This window comes from Danio aesculapii, chromosome 9 (assembly GCF_903798145.1).
Source record: "Danio aesculapii chromosome 9, fDanAes4.1, whole genome shotgun sequence".
In the NCBI taxonomy this organism is placed as follows: domain Eukaryota; kingdom Metazoa; phylum Chordata; class Actinopteri; order Cypriniformes; family Danionidae; genus Danio; species Danio aesculapii.
The window spans coordinates 9254706-9272307 of NC_079443.1; the positions used below are offsets into that span (position 1 = coordinate 9254706).

At 36.4% G+C, this 17602-nt stretch overlaps 1 protein-coding gene across 2 annotated transcripts in view; it reads right to left on the reverse strand.

The window, feature by feature from the left end:
* fer1l6 (fer-1 like family member 6) overlaps positions 1–17602 on the reverse strand; it is a 46890-nt gene that overhangs the window by 17135 nt on the left and 12153 nt on the right. Inside the window, exons 14-29 of one of the 2 annotated variants that reach the window (XM_056464741.1) lie at positions 16953–17073; positions 16762–16862; positions 15775–15865; positions 15343–15462; positions 15096–15248; positions 14684–14861; positions 14326–14450; positions 11211–11345; positions 10974–11120; positions 10296–10403; positions 7861–8022; positions 7588–7759; positions 4341–4462; positions 3640–3762; positions 3509–3554; positions 3382–3426 (exon numbers count right to left, since the gene is read on the reverse strand). In XM_056464741.1, coding sequence (XP_056320716.1) covers positions 3382–3426; positions 3509–3554; positions 3640–3762; positions 4341–4462; positions 7588–7759; positions 7861–8022; positions 10296–10403; positions 10974–11120; positions 11211–11345; positions 14326–14450; positions 14684–14861; positions 15096–15248; positions 15343–15462; positions 15775–15865; positions 16762–16862; positions 16953–17073 — 1949 coding nt within the window. The remainder of the gene's footprint in view (positions 1–3381; positions 3427–3508; positions 3555–3639; positions 3763–4340; positions 4463–7587; positions 7760–7860; positions 8023–10295; positions 10404–10973; positions 11121–11210; positions 11346–14325; positions 14451–14683; positions 14862–15095; positions 15249–15342; positions 15463–15774; positions 15866–16761; positions 16863–16952; positions 17074–17602) is intronic. The other variant, XM_056464742.1, reaches the window with a different exon arrangement.

A 17602-nucleotide genomic window follows, 5' to 3' on the forward strand; every position in this document is an offset into this window, starting at 1 on the left:
CAATACAATCACATAATATCAACGCTCTCCCACATTTATAGCTATTAATACTGCCCTAATTTCTGTATTTGGTATAAGATTGCAGAAGAATGGTTTGACTAGAATGTACAGTTTTTTACCATCAATACTGATCATTTTTTAGTCATTCGGCAGAACTACAGTTGGAACCGCTGTGGTTTTAAAACCCATTCCTACAGTCAGGTTTAGGATGAGCAACATTATATGACCAAAAGTGAGGTCAGCTGACTACCCTAAAATACAATACTGAATGAGCAGGTTATTCCATCAATGGATTTTTTCCTTCTCTAATGGCATGAGTATATTCCAAGAAGTCAATGTCAGAATTCACCATGTTTTAACTCTGAAGAGTGCATGAAGCGCTGTAACCCTGATAGATTGATTATCTTTGCATGCTGTAATCAAAGCTAAACTCGGTCCAACAACCTATTTAAGTGTGTCTTTTTTTGGACACGCAGTAAATTTACCATTAAAGTGTATAAGGGAAATAAAGTACTATTTTAGATTATTCTCTTACCTCAAACTGCATCATCAAACTGTTGTTAAAATAAACTATTCAATGACTTTTTGCCATGGTATTCGATATTTGTATTGAGTCATAAATTGTATCAAAACCGTATAAAGTAGCATTGCAACAACACCAACCAATCCCAAACTTTCAAAAACATAGAGGTGCATATAGGGTCACTGTTGGATTGCAAAATGTTGTGTCACGCTTTAATTCCATTCGCATAACAGTTTATATCTAATTCACAGCTGGGGGATCCATTACTTAAAAATCATTTTAATTGTGCGCCATTTGAAATATGTTATTAGTTATGTCTCAGTATACATCCCAATATCTCTTTTACACATTTAAAATTTTGATAAATTCACTTGTGGGAAATCTAAAAGATTAAAGGTGACATCGGATGCCCATTTTACACAACTTGATATGATTCTTACTGAAAAGTCTAAGTTCTCAATAGAAGTGTAAATAAACACCAGATGCATCGATACCTTTTTTGTAAACCGATCCGATCCTGATACCAAAAGTATCGACCGATAAAGATCCAGTCTGATACTGTGCCGTTTGTTTTTAAACATAATGCGGTTTCAATAGTTCTTCTAATTTTAAATCCAAATAATATACCTTCTCTAGTAAAATTAACAGACCTATAGGCCTGCTGTATATGACAGTCAACACAATCTCACCAAAAATGTGATGCCAGCTGGCCGATACCCGATCCAGCAAAAATATGCTGAATCAAACACATATCCGATCCAAATATCAGATCAGTGCATCCCTATTTTTACCCTGTCAAAAACACTCCTGTCCACAGTAAGCAATTCGAGTCATATTCCTTTAAGTGCTAAATAGTCGCTGCTCCCCACTCTGTCTCTGAGACTGGATTAGTATTTCTGATACTGCATTCTTGAGGAACATCTAAAATGGGCCAGCACACACACAGTGCTAAACCAAGCCTCAAGCTACTGCTAGATTTTGTCTGAGTGACAGACATTGCGTATTTGAAGCCGTTCTCACATTATGATGATAAAATGTGAGATTGAGCCAGGTCACTGCAGCCTGCCATTATCAATGTAAAATGTATTCAAACAAACATATATTCACACGAAAAATGTTTTGCACAGACAAGCATGTTTTACCCAGATATTCCCTTCATATGTAAAACTAATACATTTTGCTGTTGCTGCTTCTGAAGCTGTGATTTTGTGAAAGAACATCTGTGACCCTCTAATATTACATCCAGCATGCCAGGATTGAAGAACAATTAAAGGTACCATCACTAGTACCTTTGCCACTTTGAGAAGGGCTGAGTCCATAGTTTGCTTGAAGGTAGACACACGAGAATAGCAGCTGCTTATGTATAAACTGGCACAGAACTCAAACAGGTCAATTATAGTACATAAATACACTCAAATAGTTCACAAAACCAAACTGCATGTTTTCTTTTCAACATGTCTGAGCTGGTAGACACAGCGAAAACTAAACTACACAACACTAAACAAATCTACTAAACTGACTGATGTCACCATTGATATATAATGCTTGTATCAAAGCCCAGTTGACCTAAGATAGAATGCACTAACCACATGTTTTGCATCTAGACCTCTGAACAAGCCTTCAAAATAAACTTGTGATCAATTATGAATATGCAAATGATTTTGTGGTAAAAGTCAAGAACACATTTTGCACATAGACAGTTAGTGCCAATGGCTTTGTATTGCTAGCATACACAATGACTTCTTTATTTCACATCTCTCCTCTCTTCTTTTTGCATCTCTTTCTTGAACTTTCTTTTTTACTGACGACAGCTACTATTCCTGTTTACTTTTACTTTTTATTGCTTCTGTACATTAAAACTGGAAATAGCATATGGGGTGTAGTTTAGTTAGCGTGACACTGCTGTACAGTAAATCACACGTGTTCGAGACAGAGTGAAGATTGTTTTTGGTGTTTGTTATAATTTGTGCTTATTGTGTGTATTATAGAAAAGTAAGTGATCTATACATATTAACGTCAGACATGATTATGATTATTTCGCTTGGAAATATTTTCCTTACATTTCTATTACTATGAGAATGACTAAGCAGCTTTCTGCCTCAAAGGCATTCATTGTAAGCTCATTTAAGCTTTTCAATACAAATTTTGAAGTCACTTCCAATATGTTGTTTGTATTCATTTTACAACTGCGACGAACAGTACTTTTATTTTTATTTTTTTGTGAGTTAATTGGTGATTGTTGTGACTATACGATGCACATTAATGATGCCATTTTGAACATTATTATAACTGCGACATTATGTTAATTTCTGTTGTGTTACACAATCTATATTGTTTAAATGCCATTGAAATATTTGAAGAGGTCTATGATTAGATTCAGTAATTGTAAATGTGTGGTCATTTTGTATTTTCTACATTTATTAATAGAAACCACGCACACACCTGCACACCAATTAAAAATACTTAAATTCTTGTAATTCCACATCCATCAACCAAATTAAAGTTTGTTTCTTGGGAACTGGACTGTTGCACCTCTTTTTAATAGAATAGCATGGCTAAAAAGCGGGAGCTTACGCATCAATATTAATCGCAAACCACTCGTATGCATGCTGATTATTAAAATGTCATTTATTACATCTAAACTGGATTATATTTGAGTTCAGTTAAGTTATGATTCACTTTTATTGTTGATTTGCATCTTACTCCAACTCAATTGTATGACATGGATTCAATTTCGCATCAGCACTGTTATGTAAATGAATAAGACTTGTGAACAATAAGCAAAGCACTCTGAAATCCTGTAGACCGAAGCAAAAGAAGAAGGCCATGCAGTCATGCAGTTTCCCAGTCATTCTTACCCAGATTGATCAATCCTTCGGAAATAATGTTCTCCAGAGGAGTAACTGAAATACATCATAACGTGGGCATGTTTGACTAAAGCTGGAGCAAGACGTTGCAGAGGACATAAATACAGATATTACTTACTATTTTCAAAGAGCAGTGGAAAAGGATTGTCTTCTTTTTGCTTTGCCTAAGACAGAAGTTGTGATACAAAACAGTATCGGTTAGCAAAAAAAACCTCTCTGGCTAACAAATGAAATGCTTTTACCAGTTACCTGTTTGATTTTCTCCATCGATGCATAGTACTTCGACCACCAATCGATGACGTTATCTGCAGACTCATCAGCCGTGGTGCGTTTCTTCCTTTTTGTGGACCTTCGTTTGCTCTTTTTTGACACCTGGCATTGATGGACAGTTTATATAATCAACATTTTGTAAGCTAAGAAAATATTATAGACTATTTATTCTATGCCAGGGGTGTCCAAACTTTTTGGGCCGAGGGCCAGATGCAAAAAAAAAAAAATGTCCCGGGCAAAATTTTGCATACATCACACAGACACGCATATATATATATATATATATATATATATATATATATATATATATATATAGATAGATAGATAGATAGATAGATAGATAGATAGATAGATAGATAGATAGATAGATAGATAGATAGATAGATAGATAGATAGATAGATAGATAGATAGATAGATAGATAGATAGATAGATCAGTTAATTGTGCATCAGTGTAAGAGCTGAAGGCCAGATGTTTTGTTTCATAATGTCTTTTAATATTATATTCCTTCATTACTGCAACTGATTCCTGGCAAATTAAAGACCCATGCCAACTGACCCAGCTGAGGCTCGAACCAGCAACCTTCTTGCTATGAGGTGATCGTGCTGCACACTGCGTCACCGTGACGCTCCTACTATTAAACATTTTATTAAAAAAAGTAGTATGTACTGAAAGCAAACCTTTGTGTCCTGGAATTCAGGCTCTTGGCTTTTGGGGGCGATGATCTCCTCGTGCTCTATTTCAATGGCGATCTCTTCATCTGGAGGTGGAATAACACTCTGCTGCAGAGAAAGCTGAGCCACTGTAGGCAAAATAAAACAAGCAAACAAATAAATAGTGAATTTTATGACCTTGATGAATAACATCATATATGCATCATTATATATCATCCCTGACCAAGACCACTGGTATTATATAGTATTGGGAGCTTAGAATCATCATATTTTTCAGAAGCAGTGACTGTGATGGAAATGTTCTAACCAAATATTAATAATGTTTTTCTTGCAGGATCTTGTAAGAAGTATTAGAATTAATTTGGGACGGTTGTTTAACTCATTTTGCATTTTCTGAACTGCCTCTGTGTGCATGTGTGAATGTGTGTGTGTGCGTTTGTTTGTTGTTTGCTTATTACGTAGTTAGTTTCATGTATCGTAGTGTAGCTCAATAAATCTTTGTTCTCATTTTGTAAGAACTGTGTTCTTGTTTATGTGCTTCTAAGTCATTGCCTCGAGCTGTAGATCTTGTTACCTTGCTAAAAGTTAACACAGTACTGTGTTATGTTATTATCGTTGGCCACGTAAATAATATTAACACAATTGGTAAGATACAATGTCTACTATTTGCAGGACAAATGATAGATAAAGTGTGAATCTTTTAATCTGATACAGTCTGACTCAATTGAGTCGAATCAATGATTCGAACCTTCAAGATCCGGTTCATTGAAATGAGCTAATAAATCCCTGATTGATCTTAAAACGTAGGTTGATCCCCTACAATAAATACACTCAAATAGTTCACAAAACCAAACTGCATGTTTTCTTTTCAACATGTCTGAGCTGGTAGACACAGCAAAAACTAAACTACACAACACTAAACAAATCTACTAAACTGACTGATGTCACCATTGATATATAATGCTTGTATCAAAGCCCAGTTGACCTAAGATAGAATGCACTTAACCACATGTTTTGCATCTAGACCTCTGAACAAGCCTTCAAAATAAACTTGTGATCAATTATGAATATGCAAATGATTTTGTGGTAAAAGTCAAGAACACATTTTGCACATAGACAGTTAGTGCCAATGGCTTTGTATTGCTAGCATACACAATCACTTCTTTATTTCACATCTCTCCTCTCTTCTTTTTGCATCTCTTTCTTGAACTTTCTTTTTTACTGACGACAGCTACTATTCCTGTTTACTATTACTTTTTATTGCTTTTGTACATTAAAACTGGAAATAGCATATGGGGTGTAGTTTAGTTAGCGTGACACTGCTGTACAGTAAATCACACGTGTTCGAGACAGAGTGAAGATTGTTTTTGGTGTTTGTTATAATTTGTTTAAACAATATTAATAATGTTTTTCTTGCAGGCTTTAGCTAAAGTAATGTTTTAGAATTAGTGTTAGTGTTAATAGAAAACTAGAGACCTTATTCCTAATTCATTCATTCATTTTACTTTGACATAGTCTCTATTTCAAAGGTTGCCACAGCGGAATGAACCGCCAACTATTCCAGCATATGTTTTATGGAGTGGATGCCCTACCAGCCACAACTTAAACACCTGTACACACTCATTCATACACACACACACACACACACACGCGCACACACACACACACACACACGCACACACACACACACACACACACACACACACACACACACACACACACACACTCACACGCACACGCACACACACACACACACGTACATTACGGGCAATTTAGTTTACCCAATTCACTTATAGCGCATGTATTTGACCTGTGGGGGAAGCAGCGCACCGGCGGAAACCCACGCGAACGCAGGGAGAACATGCAAACTCCACACAGAAATGCCAGCTGGTCCAGTCAGGACTTGAACCAGCGACCTTCTTGCTGTGAGGTGACAGTGCCGCTCCTTATTCCTAATTTACAATTAAAATTTGAATCTGAAATAAAACCAAGTAAATAAAATGTAAAAAAAAAAATATATATATGGCAACATATTTGATTGAGGTTGAGTGCCCAAACTTATATTTATAATCTGAATTATTATATTTTTTTAGTTCTTTAAATCTTTTCCACTTTTCCAGGCAGGGTCTTACATTTATTTAAGAAAAAAATAAAAAGGAAATAATAAAATATCTACAATGGCATAGTGAAGAAATATGAAACCAAAAAAATACAATAAATCACAATGATATATTCCATATACTGGTATGCAATTGTAGTATGCAACTGTTAGCATAAGTAGACATTAGCATTGCATCTGAATCAACCATTTTAATTCTGTCACAGACGATGATCCGAATCCAAACTATATTCTAGAACCTTCAAACACGGCCACGCAGTGGCGCAGTAGGTAGTACTGCCACCTCACAGCAAGAAGGTCACTGGTTCGAGCCTCGGCTGGGTCAGTTGGTGTTTCTGTGTGGAGTTTGCATGTTCTCCCTGCGTTCACGCGGGTTTTCTCTGGGTACTCCGGTTTCCCCCCCACAGTCCAAACACATGCGCTATAGGTGAATTGGGTAGGCTAAATTGTCCGTAGTGTATGAGTGTGAAAAACTGCTGTATAAGTTGGCGGTTCATTCTGCTGTGGCGACTCCAGATTAATAAAGGGACTAAGCCGAAAATAAAATAAATGAATGAACCTTCAGACACTTACTAGTGTCTGAATATTTTGAGCTGAACTTGTTATAAACGCATCAAATGTCTTAAATCTTGATGTTAGCTGGTAGACTGATAAGAAACACAGTAAATGAACAGCACAATTAACCTTCTAACTTCTAACTAGATAAAAGTATCTTTTGTTCATACTTATATTTAGTTATAGACAACACAATACCAGTGTTTTAACTTTAGAAGAGAGTAACATTTAACATGAAGAGGGTGTTCATTAGACTGAAATCACGAAATGTCAAGAATAGGAATATTTTTTGCATGCTTATGGCAACTGTATATACATATTACATATATAGCTCAGTTGTCATTTTAAATGCAAAAGGGGACATTGTTTAACACGTCTTTATGATAACTTGACATTATCACACCATAACTTGTAAATCTGTCATAAACATAATTGTCAAATCTGCCGATTTGAGCTACTACTAATTTCCTGTAGATCTTTGAGAAGCTGCTTTGACACAATTTGTATTATACAGTACAAAGCACTATAGCAATAAAGTGACATTTCTTTCATTGTGACAGTAATGGAGACATGCATCACCTGCTATATTTTTGGGCTCCAGCGGTGGCTGCTGTATGGGTACAGGAACATGTTTGAATAAGGCCAGGTTGTTGATCACATGACTACCTACAAGTGTGCTTCTGCCAAAGGCCCTCCAGTCCACCACAGTGAGAGTGAGGGGAGGGAGGAGGTGTTCATCTTCAGGCAACTCCTACAGACACACACGACAAGCTGAGATCAGCGGAACACAAGAGCTGAGCGACGAGGACATCAGCGATAAACAGAGCCCTGCTGTCTTTGAGGTTCACTCACCACATCAAAGGCGTCCACGATTATTGTAAAGTTCGGGTTTTTCTTGTAGCTCTGTATAACAGAGGAGTTCACGCCCGATCCTGCGCACTTGATAAAAACTTGAGGACGATCGACAGATAAGAGCTGAACCTTTTTCAGTTCTCTGAGGCCCCAGAACAAAACCTGCAGTGCACATCAATATAACCTCAACAACATTGTATTCAAAATGCAGAGAAGCAATGATACTTGTTTTACATAATATTTACAACACAAATGTAAATAGAGCACAAATAGTAACGTGTAATAACAGTTAGAATTAATATACAGGCCGCAAGATTATTTCTAACATGCAGCTTTGACTATTGGTGGAAGTATTACACAGATACTTGAAAGACATTTGATTAATGCTTATAAGGCTAAGAGAAATTTACAAAACTTTGGTCAAAGTAGAAGATTTAACAAGCAGCAGTTGGATTTAGACTCATAAAGAAAAAAATGCTGTGTTAATTGTTTTATTCATTTTCCTACTGTGCAATTTTAAAGATACAAGACAGGCACATAATCTGTCAAAAGGTACATATTAGTACCTAAAGTATACATATTTGTACCACTAAAAAGAAATCTAAAATTTACTTAAATTCAAGTCTTTTAGATAAAGACATGTGAAGCTACAGTATAGTAAATAATTTTTACTCTACTGGCTGTGAATGGTGCCTAACAATGTGAAGCTTCAAAATGTGAGTTTAGGATATAAAAATTTAAATATGGATATTTTTCTAACAAAAGCCCACTGGGCCCCATCATGCAACCAGTGCAATATGGTGCCTGGGTGTTTTTGGATAGTTTTAGCTGAGCTCAGGTATCAGTTTCACATCCGGTGCCTTGTTGTTTAAAATAGCAAATGCATTCATGCCCAATTGTGCACCCATCGGGTTGTTGGTCTGAAAGGAGTTGTGTTAAGGTGTATTGTTGATGTGTTTTGCAATGTTGTGGCAACTGAAACTGAATTTAAACCAGCTTTTTCAATGTTGCAGAATTATTATTATTTTTTTTTTATTTAAAGAACACGTTAGTGATATGTGCCTACAGGCAGGTTCAAAACTCATGTAAACGCTGCTTATTACACATACAAAGATGTGCAGCAGCACATAAATGTCTTTAGATATGAAAAATAAAATGATTAAAATGTACAATGTATTCTACATATGCATAAATATATATGAAGAGTACAGATGCAAAAACCTCTAAGTGCCATCTGGAACTTTCTTCTACAATGAGTGTTTTTTCTAGGACCCTTATATAGAAGCCTGAGAAAAATGCTAATTTATATATATATATAGTTGAAGTCAGAATTATTAGCCCTCCAATTTCTGTTTAACGGAGAGATTTTTTCAACTTATTTTTAAATACAATAGTTTTAATAACTCATTTCTAATAACTGCTTTATTTTATCTTTGTCATGATGACAGTAACTTGACATGATGACAGTTGACAGTTGACTTGATATTTTTCAAGACACTTCTCTACAGCTTAAAGTGACATTTAAAGTTTTAACTAGGTTAATTATGTAAACTAGGCAGATTGGGGTAATCAAGCAAGTTATTGTATAATGATGGTTTGTTCTGTAGACTATCTTTAATATCTAGTCAAATATTATGTACTGTCATCATGGCAAAGATAAAAAATCAGTTATTAGAAATGAGTTGTTAAAACTATTATGTTTAGAAATGTGTTGAAAAAAATCTCTCGGTTAAATAGAAACTGGCAAAAAAAAAAAATAAACAGGGGTGCTAATAATTCAGGGGGCTAATAATTCTGACTTCAATTGTATATATACACACACATACATACATATATGTGTATATATATATATATATATATATATATATATATATATATATATATATATATATATATATATATATATATATATATATATATATATACAGCATATATACATGACCCTCCTCCCATGCCTTCTACAATCTGGTGGTTCCATTTATCCACTAACAAAATCTGCCAAGTAAATAGCAAATGCGTCATGGTGCGACCACAACTCACTCTTAAAGGGAACGGGAGATGAGACTCTAGCTTTATGTATGCTACACCCAAAACACACCCATACCTCAATAACAGAATAAGGACAACCCTCATGCACTTATATTGTTAAAATAGTGCTCCTTGGCTTTCACTTGGCACATATTATTCCACTGGATTTGTATAGAACAGTTTAATGATAAATGGATGTGCTACAGTACAAAAACAGGCACCATTCACTGTCACTACAAAGCTTGGAAGAGCCAGGATATTATTTAATATAACTCTAACTGTGTTCATCTGGGAAAAGGAAGATATATACACCTAGGATAGCTTGAGGATGCTAATATTTTTTTTCCCATTGAGTTCTTTTACTTTTACATATCAGTAGACATTATTTATAGGTGTAATTTGTTCACCTCAATCCTGTACTTGCAGAGTACCGGTCGGATGTATGATGGCACTGGGATAACAACTCCATCTGGCTCATCTAAATCAGGGAGTGAGTGCTCTCCTGACTTTGAGATCTGCAGAATATTACAGCAGACAACATACTGCATTACATTCTACATTTGATTTAGCATGTTAGTAGAGCATAAATACACAGCATAACTCTTTATCCTTTTTGCAAACACTTTCTTTGAAGGGGTGTTCATAGGACTGTCATGAAGGAAAAATGTAATAATCATGACATGAATGAGATATTATGCATGCTTATGACAACTCTCTGTATCATTTTTTCAGTTATGTAATTTTATATGCAAAGGTTGACGTGTCTTTGTTATGACAACAAAACCTGTCAGTGTCGTTGTTATGACAGCTTGAAATTACCAAGACAACATAACAAGTCTGTCATAAACACGATTGTCATGATGCCATTATAACCGTGTCTTGAATTTTAGCATCAGTAATATTTTGATAACAATATTGGCATCCGTAATATTTTCTTGACCTCAACTACAGTGGAACAATTATTTGATAGAGCATTGACACCTTTTGTGATTATAAAGGTGTCGTGACAGTCTTATATACACCCCTTCAAGTGTTTTCTCTCTAAATGCACACTACTATCATGTGTTGTGTGTGCCAGACTGGACCTGAATGAGCTCAAAGGCCCCCAGTATGTCTCCTCCAGACAGGCTGCCACAGAACAGAGGGCTGTACTGCAGCTGAGGAGGAGAGTATCGCTCTTCTGACAGTTTGACAACAGGAACAGCCACCGTCGAGCCCAGGTACTCGCTACCCTGGAGAAAACAAACCAACGCTTCAGGTCATAACATCTGAGAAATATTTCATGACAGGAACACCTATATCTGTGAATGTGGTTTCCTTACCACTGCATCATCATCATACACTTCAATCACAATCAGCGGTGGCTCCTGGGCTATGTCGTAAAGCCCTCCATACAGAGACATGTTAGTCATCTTGATCACCTGATTCCATGTGGGGGTCAATGTTTGCTTGATGATCTGAAAAAATATATATAATATGTGAATTTCAAAATATATATGAATTACTTGTAGTATAATGTTATTTGCTTTATGGCAGAGAAGGGGCAACTCTTTTAGCCACTGCAAGAGAAGCTGGTCTACTCTTCTTCTTTGGCTCTCAGCGAAGGCGGTCGCACTCTTTACTCTCCCTCCTATATCTCTCCTGACTGACTCCTCTTGCCTTGTCTTATTCTATCTCTGAGGCTCTCCTTGCCCTGCTCTCCAGAAAAATATTATGGATTTGATCGACTGGTCTCTGAACGCAAATGACACCATCTTCTCGACTGTCCTGCGGGGACGTTTGCAACTGGATACATCATGGACGGGTGGGAGAAATGGCGCATCGTGTGCCTGGCTGCTTTGTCCCTGGATGATATTGAAGATATCTATCTATTCAGAACTTTGATAACTTGGGCTTAGGCGGAGCGCTGGGGTATTGACGATTGATGAAAGCGGTCAGTGCGGCTCGAAGCCCCACCAAGCTGGCCGGCTGGATTGAAACGGTGGTGAGCAGGGTTCATACAAACCAGACTGTGGTTATAGACCACAAACTGGAAAAAATCGGGGTGAAACTAGCAGCATTGCAATCAGATTTGGACAGACCTGGAGACCATTATATATCTGCGAAATTGGCAGATACTGACCCAAATTTGAAAACCTTTTTCTCTTTCTGCTTACAATCACAGACACACATACACAGTTACAGATAGACAATCACATGAACTCATGTGACTCATGTTGTAGTTAAAGTTAGTTCATGATTAGTGCATCCATTAACGCATAATTAGTTCATATTAAAGTAATGTTTAGTTAACATATTAATACAATATTATTCATGTACTGTTACCTATAATCTTTTTATTTTATTCCCGATCAATTCCTACAAGGCCTAGATGCTTTTGTTGTACAGATTTAACATGCATATAAGCAGTTGTTTTTACAAAACTAATTTAACAAATATTTTAAAACATTGAATTTAATTAAATTAGGTGGCTTTGAATAAAATTATTATGCAAAGGATCACTGAAAAATTCAGATCATCCAACATATGCAAAGTTTTCAAAGCTTAAACTTACAAACCCAAATGTTAATGAAAAAAAAAAATTATTAAAAAACATAAAATAAAACTTTTGTGTCTTAAGAAAAACACCACTTACGGGCTCTGCATGAGAACTGCTGTTTGAAGAAAACGAAGTGTTCATAGCCTATTTCAGACGTTAATACTTGCTCTTTAATGACAAAATACATTGTGCTAGGTTTTGTTGCAGTAAGCTTCAGTATTTTGAGAAGCAACAAGAAATAATTTTACATTGTAATTATTGTCAAATCTTAGCTGGAATATACAAATTGTGGCTAATATGCATTTTTGTGTTTCCTGATTGAATTTATACAATGATCTTGTTTTCGGGAAAAGGATGCCAATATAATTATAACAAATGAGGAATGGTTAACTATTTGGGAAACCCAGATGATCACAATTAATTCAGATTCACTGAGGGAATTTATATGGAAAAATATAATCAGGTTCTTTATGACACCTGAAATAAAATACTTTCAAGCTAGGCTGATCATTTCCACATATTTTGGGATTGTAATATTATTCACACCTATTGGAAGGTTTGAATAAAGAGATAAACACACTAATGGGATAGGATCTGGAATGTAATTTTAAATCTAAATTGACTAAATTGGGAACTAAATTGGGAATTTACTCTTCAAAAAGACAAAAAATGACGCATGTCTATAACGTCACGATCACCAGGCTGTGCAGATCGCTGGTAAACACACAGTTTTGCATAGAACTACAAATCTGCCATTAAATGGACTACAAGATCCAGTCATGCACCGCTCACACACCTGACCTAGATCCTGTCTGATTGCAAACACTCACAAACACTCACAGCTGAAGCTACTCATGAACTGATCACTAGGATTATTTATACAGCACACACACATCAGTGCTGAGTCTTGTTAAACAATTTTATAAAAACATTACTATGCATTTTCCTTGCCTTGTCTTGTTGTGTTTTTGACACTCGCCTTATTTGTTTGTTTACGTTGCCAGCTGCCTGCCTGTACTGACTTTCACCTGTGTATTTGACTACGACTCTGGATTTGCCTGCATACATCTGTTTGCCCCCGTGTTGACCGTTGCTTGCCTGACGATTCCATTTAATAAACCTGTTGTCAGCGTCTCCCTTGTGACAACTAACAACTAGCAAAAAGGCCATTACAAAGAAATGGCTCAAAGAAGATCCTTCATCTGTAGGTGAATGGCATGATTTTGTAAAAGAGGTGTATGATATGGAAGTACTAACACCTTCCTTGAGACAATAAGTCCATAAAATTTCTGCATACTGGGGAAATGGTTGAGAATATATATATGGAGTCTGTTGATCTTTTATATGTACTTAGCAATTTTATAACAAAATTGTATACAGCAACATTCTATCAACCATAAATACGAATGTAAATAAGATTGTATCCGGTGGCCTTTGGCATTCGCATTGTAGGTCTTTTTTGTTTCTATGTGCCCTTATATATATATATATATATATATATAAACATAAACATCTAAAAATCCTACTGACCCCCAAAACATTTAAAAATTATTGTTTTCATTTTAAATCCTTTGGCTGATTTTAAGACAGAATATATAACAATACTCCTTAAATTAAGAGGAATTCTCCTGTAAGTAAACGTAGTTTATTGACCTTTTCACACAAAATAAGAAAAGAAAACTGTTTAAAAAACAATTAATAAGCAAGTTTTAAGATAATTAGATTAAATAGACAGCTTGGAATAAGGCGTTAAAGCCTGGTAATTTTTCTTAATACAAGAAATCTTTCCAAGTGAAATAATCTTACTGCACTGCCAGATCATTTGAATCGTGACCAGTCTGGTCATTTATTTTTCGTATTTAGATGGTCATTATTCTGCAATGTAAACTCATACTTACACCAGTGCATTGGCTATGAGACAGAAAAGACACCCAGGCGAAAGGGTCTGAGAGGCCAGTGTTGTCTGCTGCGATAAGACCACGAGCCTGGTACATATGAGCCCTCAGCTCGAACATGTGCTGCTCTGCAAACCAACAACAAACAGGGTGGGTCAACAAGAAAGACATGCAAATCAGATTTTCACAATTAGGAAGAGTTGACATTTCTGTAGCTTTCTTGCATTTCAAACATTAGAGAATTTCACCAAGAAAGGGTGATATTGAGGTAAAAACAATGTACACCTTCAATGCAAGGTGGGCTACCTTGAATAAAGGCATCTATTAAGTTCTATTTTCAATGTCAGCTGAGCAGTCTTGCCTGTGTAGAGTAAATACTCAGGAGGAACGCCAGTCCTGTCCTCAAAAGAGGTGGACACAAGTTCAAAGCCTGATGGGAGATTGTCTAACATTCGGGATGACTCTCCGCAAGTTCCCAGCCACAAGAACACATCAAGTTTAGCCTGGACTGTCCATCCCGGTGCACGCTTCACTGGAGGCTGAACAACACATTTTAAAGTTAAACTTACAGTAGATAATGGTGGGTGATGTGATCTATTCTGATGTGGTGTTCAACTGCACCACTTCTATTCGTAATTCACCCACTAGATGGTCCTAATTCATGCCTTGTCTTAATTCCAGTCAACATGTGTTTACTTTCATTAGATAAGGTTGAAAACCCTTTATGATACTATATAAAATCCCATAAACTATGTATTTGATAGAGTTTAGACCTTGAGGAACAGGGTCTTGATCTTCCCGCAGTCTCTGCCTCTCTGCTCTGGGATCTCTGAGAAGAGCAGGTCCCGAGCAGGGATTCTGGCATACGCCACACGCTTGTTATTACTGACCAGACACACAAACACATCTGGTAAAGTGTGTTGAGGCTGAGATAAGTGTGAGACAAAGACGAGTGTTAGTAATTATGGAGACTCAGAGGATGAGGATATGGATGTTACATAATGACAAAATAATAACAACCTCTTCCACCAGAAATCGCAGCTTCTTTTTAATTTTTTGAGCTTCCAGCAGCATTTCTTTCACAGTCAAAGACCTCCTCTTGGGCTCAAGAAGTCCTCCTGCCATTTCAGTCATACTCTCCTGCAGGGAGTCAAAGATCGGAGAAATTCACTAAAGGACAAAGCTTAAATACACTTGACAGAATTTATTATCAACCTCAAAATTCATTTCAACTAAACAGTCATTAGTCTAAATTCATGAAATTATTTTTGCAGATGCATTTTCAAATTAGAATTTAGGTTTTTAAATTACACTTTGATTGAATAATGGGAATAATTCATAGTTAATTCATAGTCACAAATAGTTAACAGAAAGAAAGTTAGTCTGAGGTTTAACAGCAAGATGTTTTTTTTAATAAGCAGCTAATGAGGACAGCTAATGAATCCGACCCACCAGCTCCTGTTTGCACATAGTTAGTCTCTTTTTGTCCAGCAAGGTTAAATTGCTTCCCTTCACCTTCTTTTCAGCAAAAACAATAAACTCCCTGCAGTGAAAACAACATTAGATTCAGAGAAAGCAAAATTTAGATTATATTTGTAGAACAGATGAAGCAGACATTACATATTTTATCCAAAAAAAAAAAAAAGCTTACCCCTCATGTGATTCAAAACAAACAATGACTTTCTTCAGTGAATTAATACAGTACTGTTCATACAATAGTGAGGGTGGCACAACACAACAGCATCATCACATTCAACTAATGTTGATGGTATGAAGATATTTATTTTAAAATATCTCATTCTCCATTTCACAAAAGAAAGCCATAGGCGTTTGGATGACATGAGGGTGAGTAAATGATCAGATTTTTCATTACCGATTAACCTACCCTTTTATAAAGCTCATGTGTGATAATTTTTCTTAAGCCATATGAAATAATCCATTTTATAGTAGTAGATCTCCTCTACCTAAATTAACACCACAGTGACATCTATTGGCAATATTCTAACTATATACTTTACTAACATCATGAATTCAAAGTATAAAAAATAAACTATGCATAAAAGATCCCCAGTGTCCCCATTACTAGCAAAAACTTTTGTTCTTTTTCCCATATTAAAGGGATTGTTCACTGAAATATAAAACTAACATCATCATTTATTCACCTTTGACTTGTTTCAGTTTGTTTTTTGTTCTGTTGAATACAAAAGAAGATATTTGTTTTGGTAACATGTGACCACTGACATCCATAGTAGGAAAAGAATATACTACAGAAGTCAATGATTACAGGTTTTTTAATATTCTTAAAAATATCTTTCTTTTTTTTGACACAATAAAAAAACTCAAAAACTTATTTGTAACAAGTCAAGGGTGACTAAATGATGACAGCATTACCATTTTTAGGTCTCTCAATATTTAACTTGCAATTCCCCATTAACGTACTTGGCATCTCGTCTGAATTCCCGAAGAACGTGATGCATGAGACTCCATGCCTCAGGAGATAACATTTTATCCAGCTCTGTGACCTTAGTGACTCCCTCTTCCTGACAAACATAAAAGGGAAAACGGCTGCATGAACTACTAACCGATTATAAGGTAATGTGATGAAACACTACTTTTGAAGGATCACATACAAACAGGAGGGCAATTGTGTCTAGCATGTTGGCGTGATGGAGTCGGTACGCTCGATCCTCCCAGCTGCTGTAGACATACACACAGGGCTTCTGTGCAGCGATGGGCAAGTGCATATAATGCCTGCAAAAAAAGATTATTAGTTTTGTTTGGTTCATGACGATAACTAGCTCTCTGCAACTCTCACATGGTCGCCCACTGAAGCCAAGCAGGGCTGCGCCCGGTCAGTACCTGGATGGGAGACCACATGGGAAAACTAGGTTGCTGCTCGAAGTGATGTTAGTGAGGCCAGCAGGAGCGCCCATTCTGTGGTCTGTGTGGGTTCTAATGCCCCAGTATAGTGACAGGGACTATACCGCTAAGTGAGCGCCGTCCTTCGGTGAGACGGTAAAACCGAGGTCCTGACTCTCTGTGGTCGTTAAAAATCACAGGATGTCCGTCGAAAAGAGTAGAGGTTTAACCCTGGCATCCTGGCCACTGTCCATCATGGCCTTCTAGCCATCCCCATATCATAATTGGCTTCACTCAATGTGTAAAGCGATTTGAGTGTCCAGAAAAGCGCTATATAAAATGTAAGGAATTAACTAATTCTAGGTCCATGTGGGCCAATACAGCACTAGTTTGTATGAAAATTGAGGTTAACGCAGTGAAC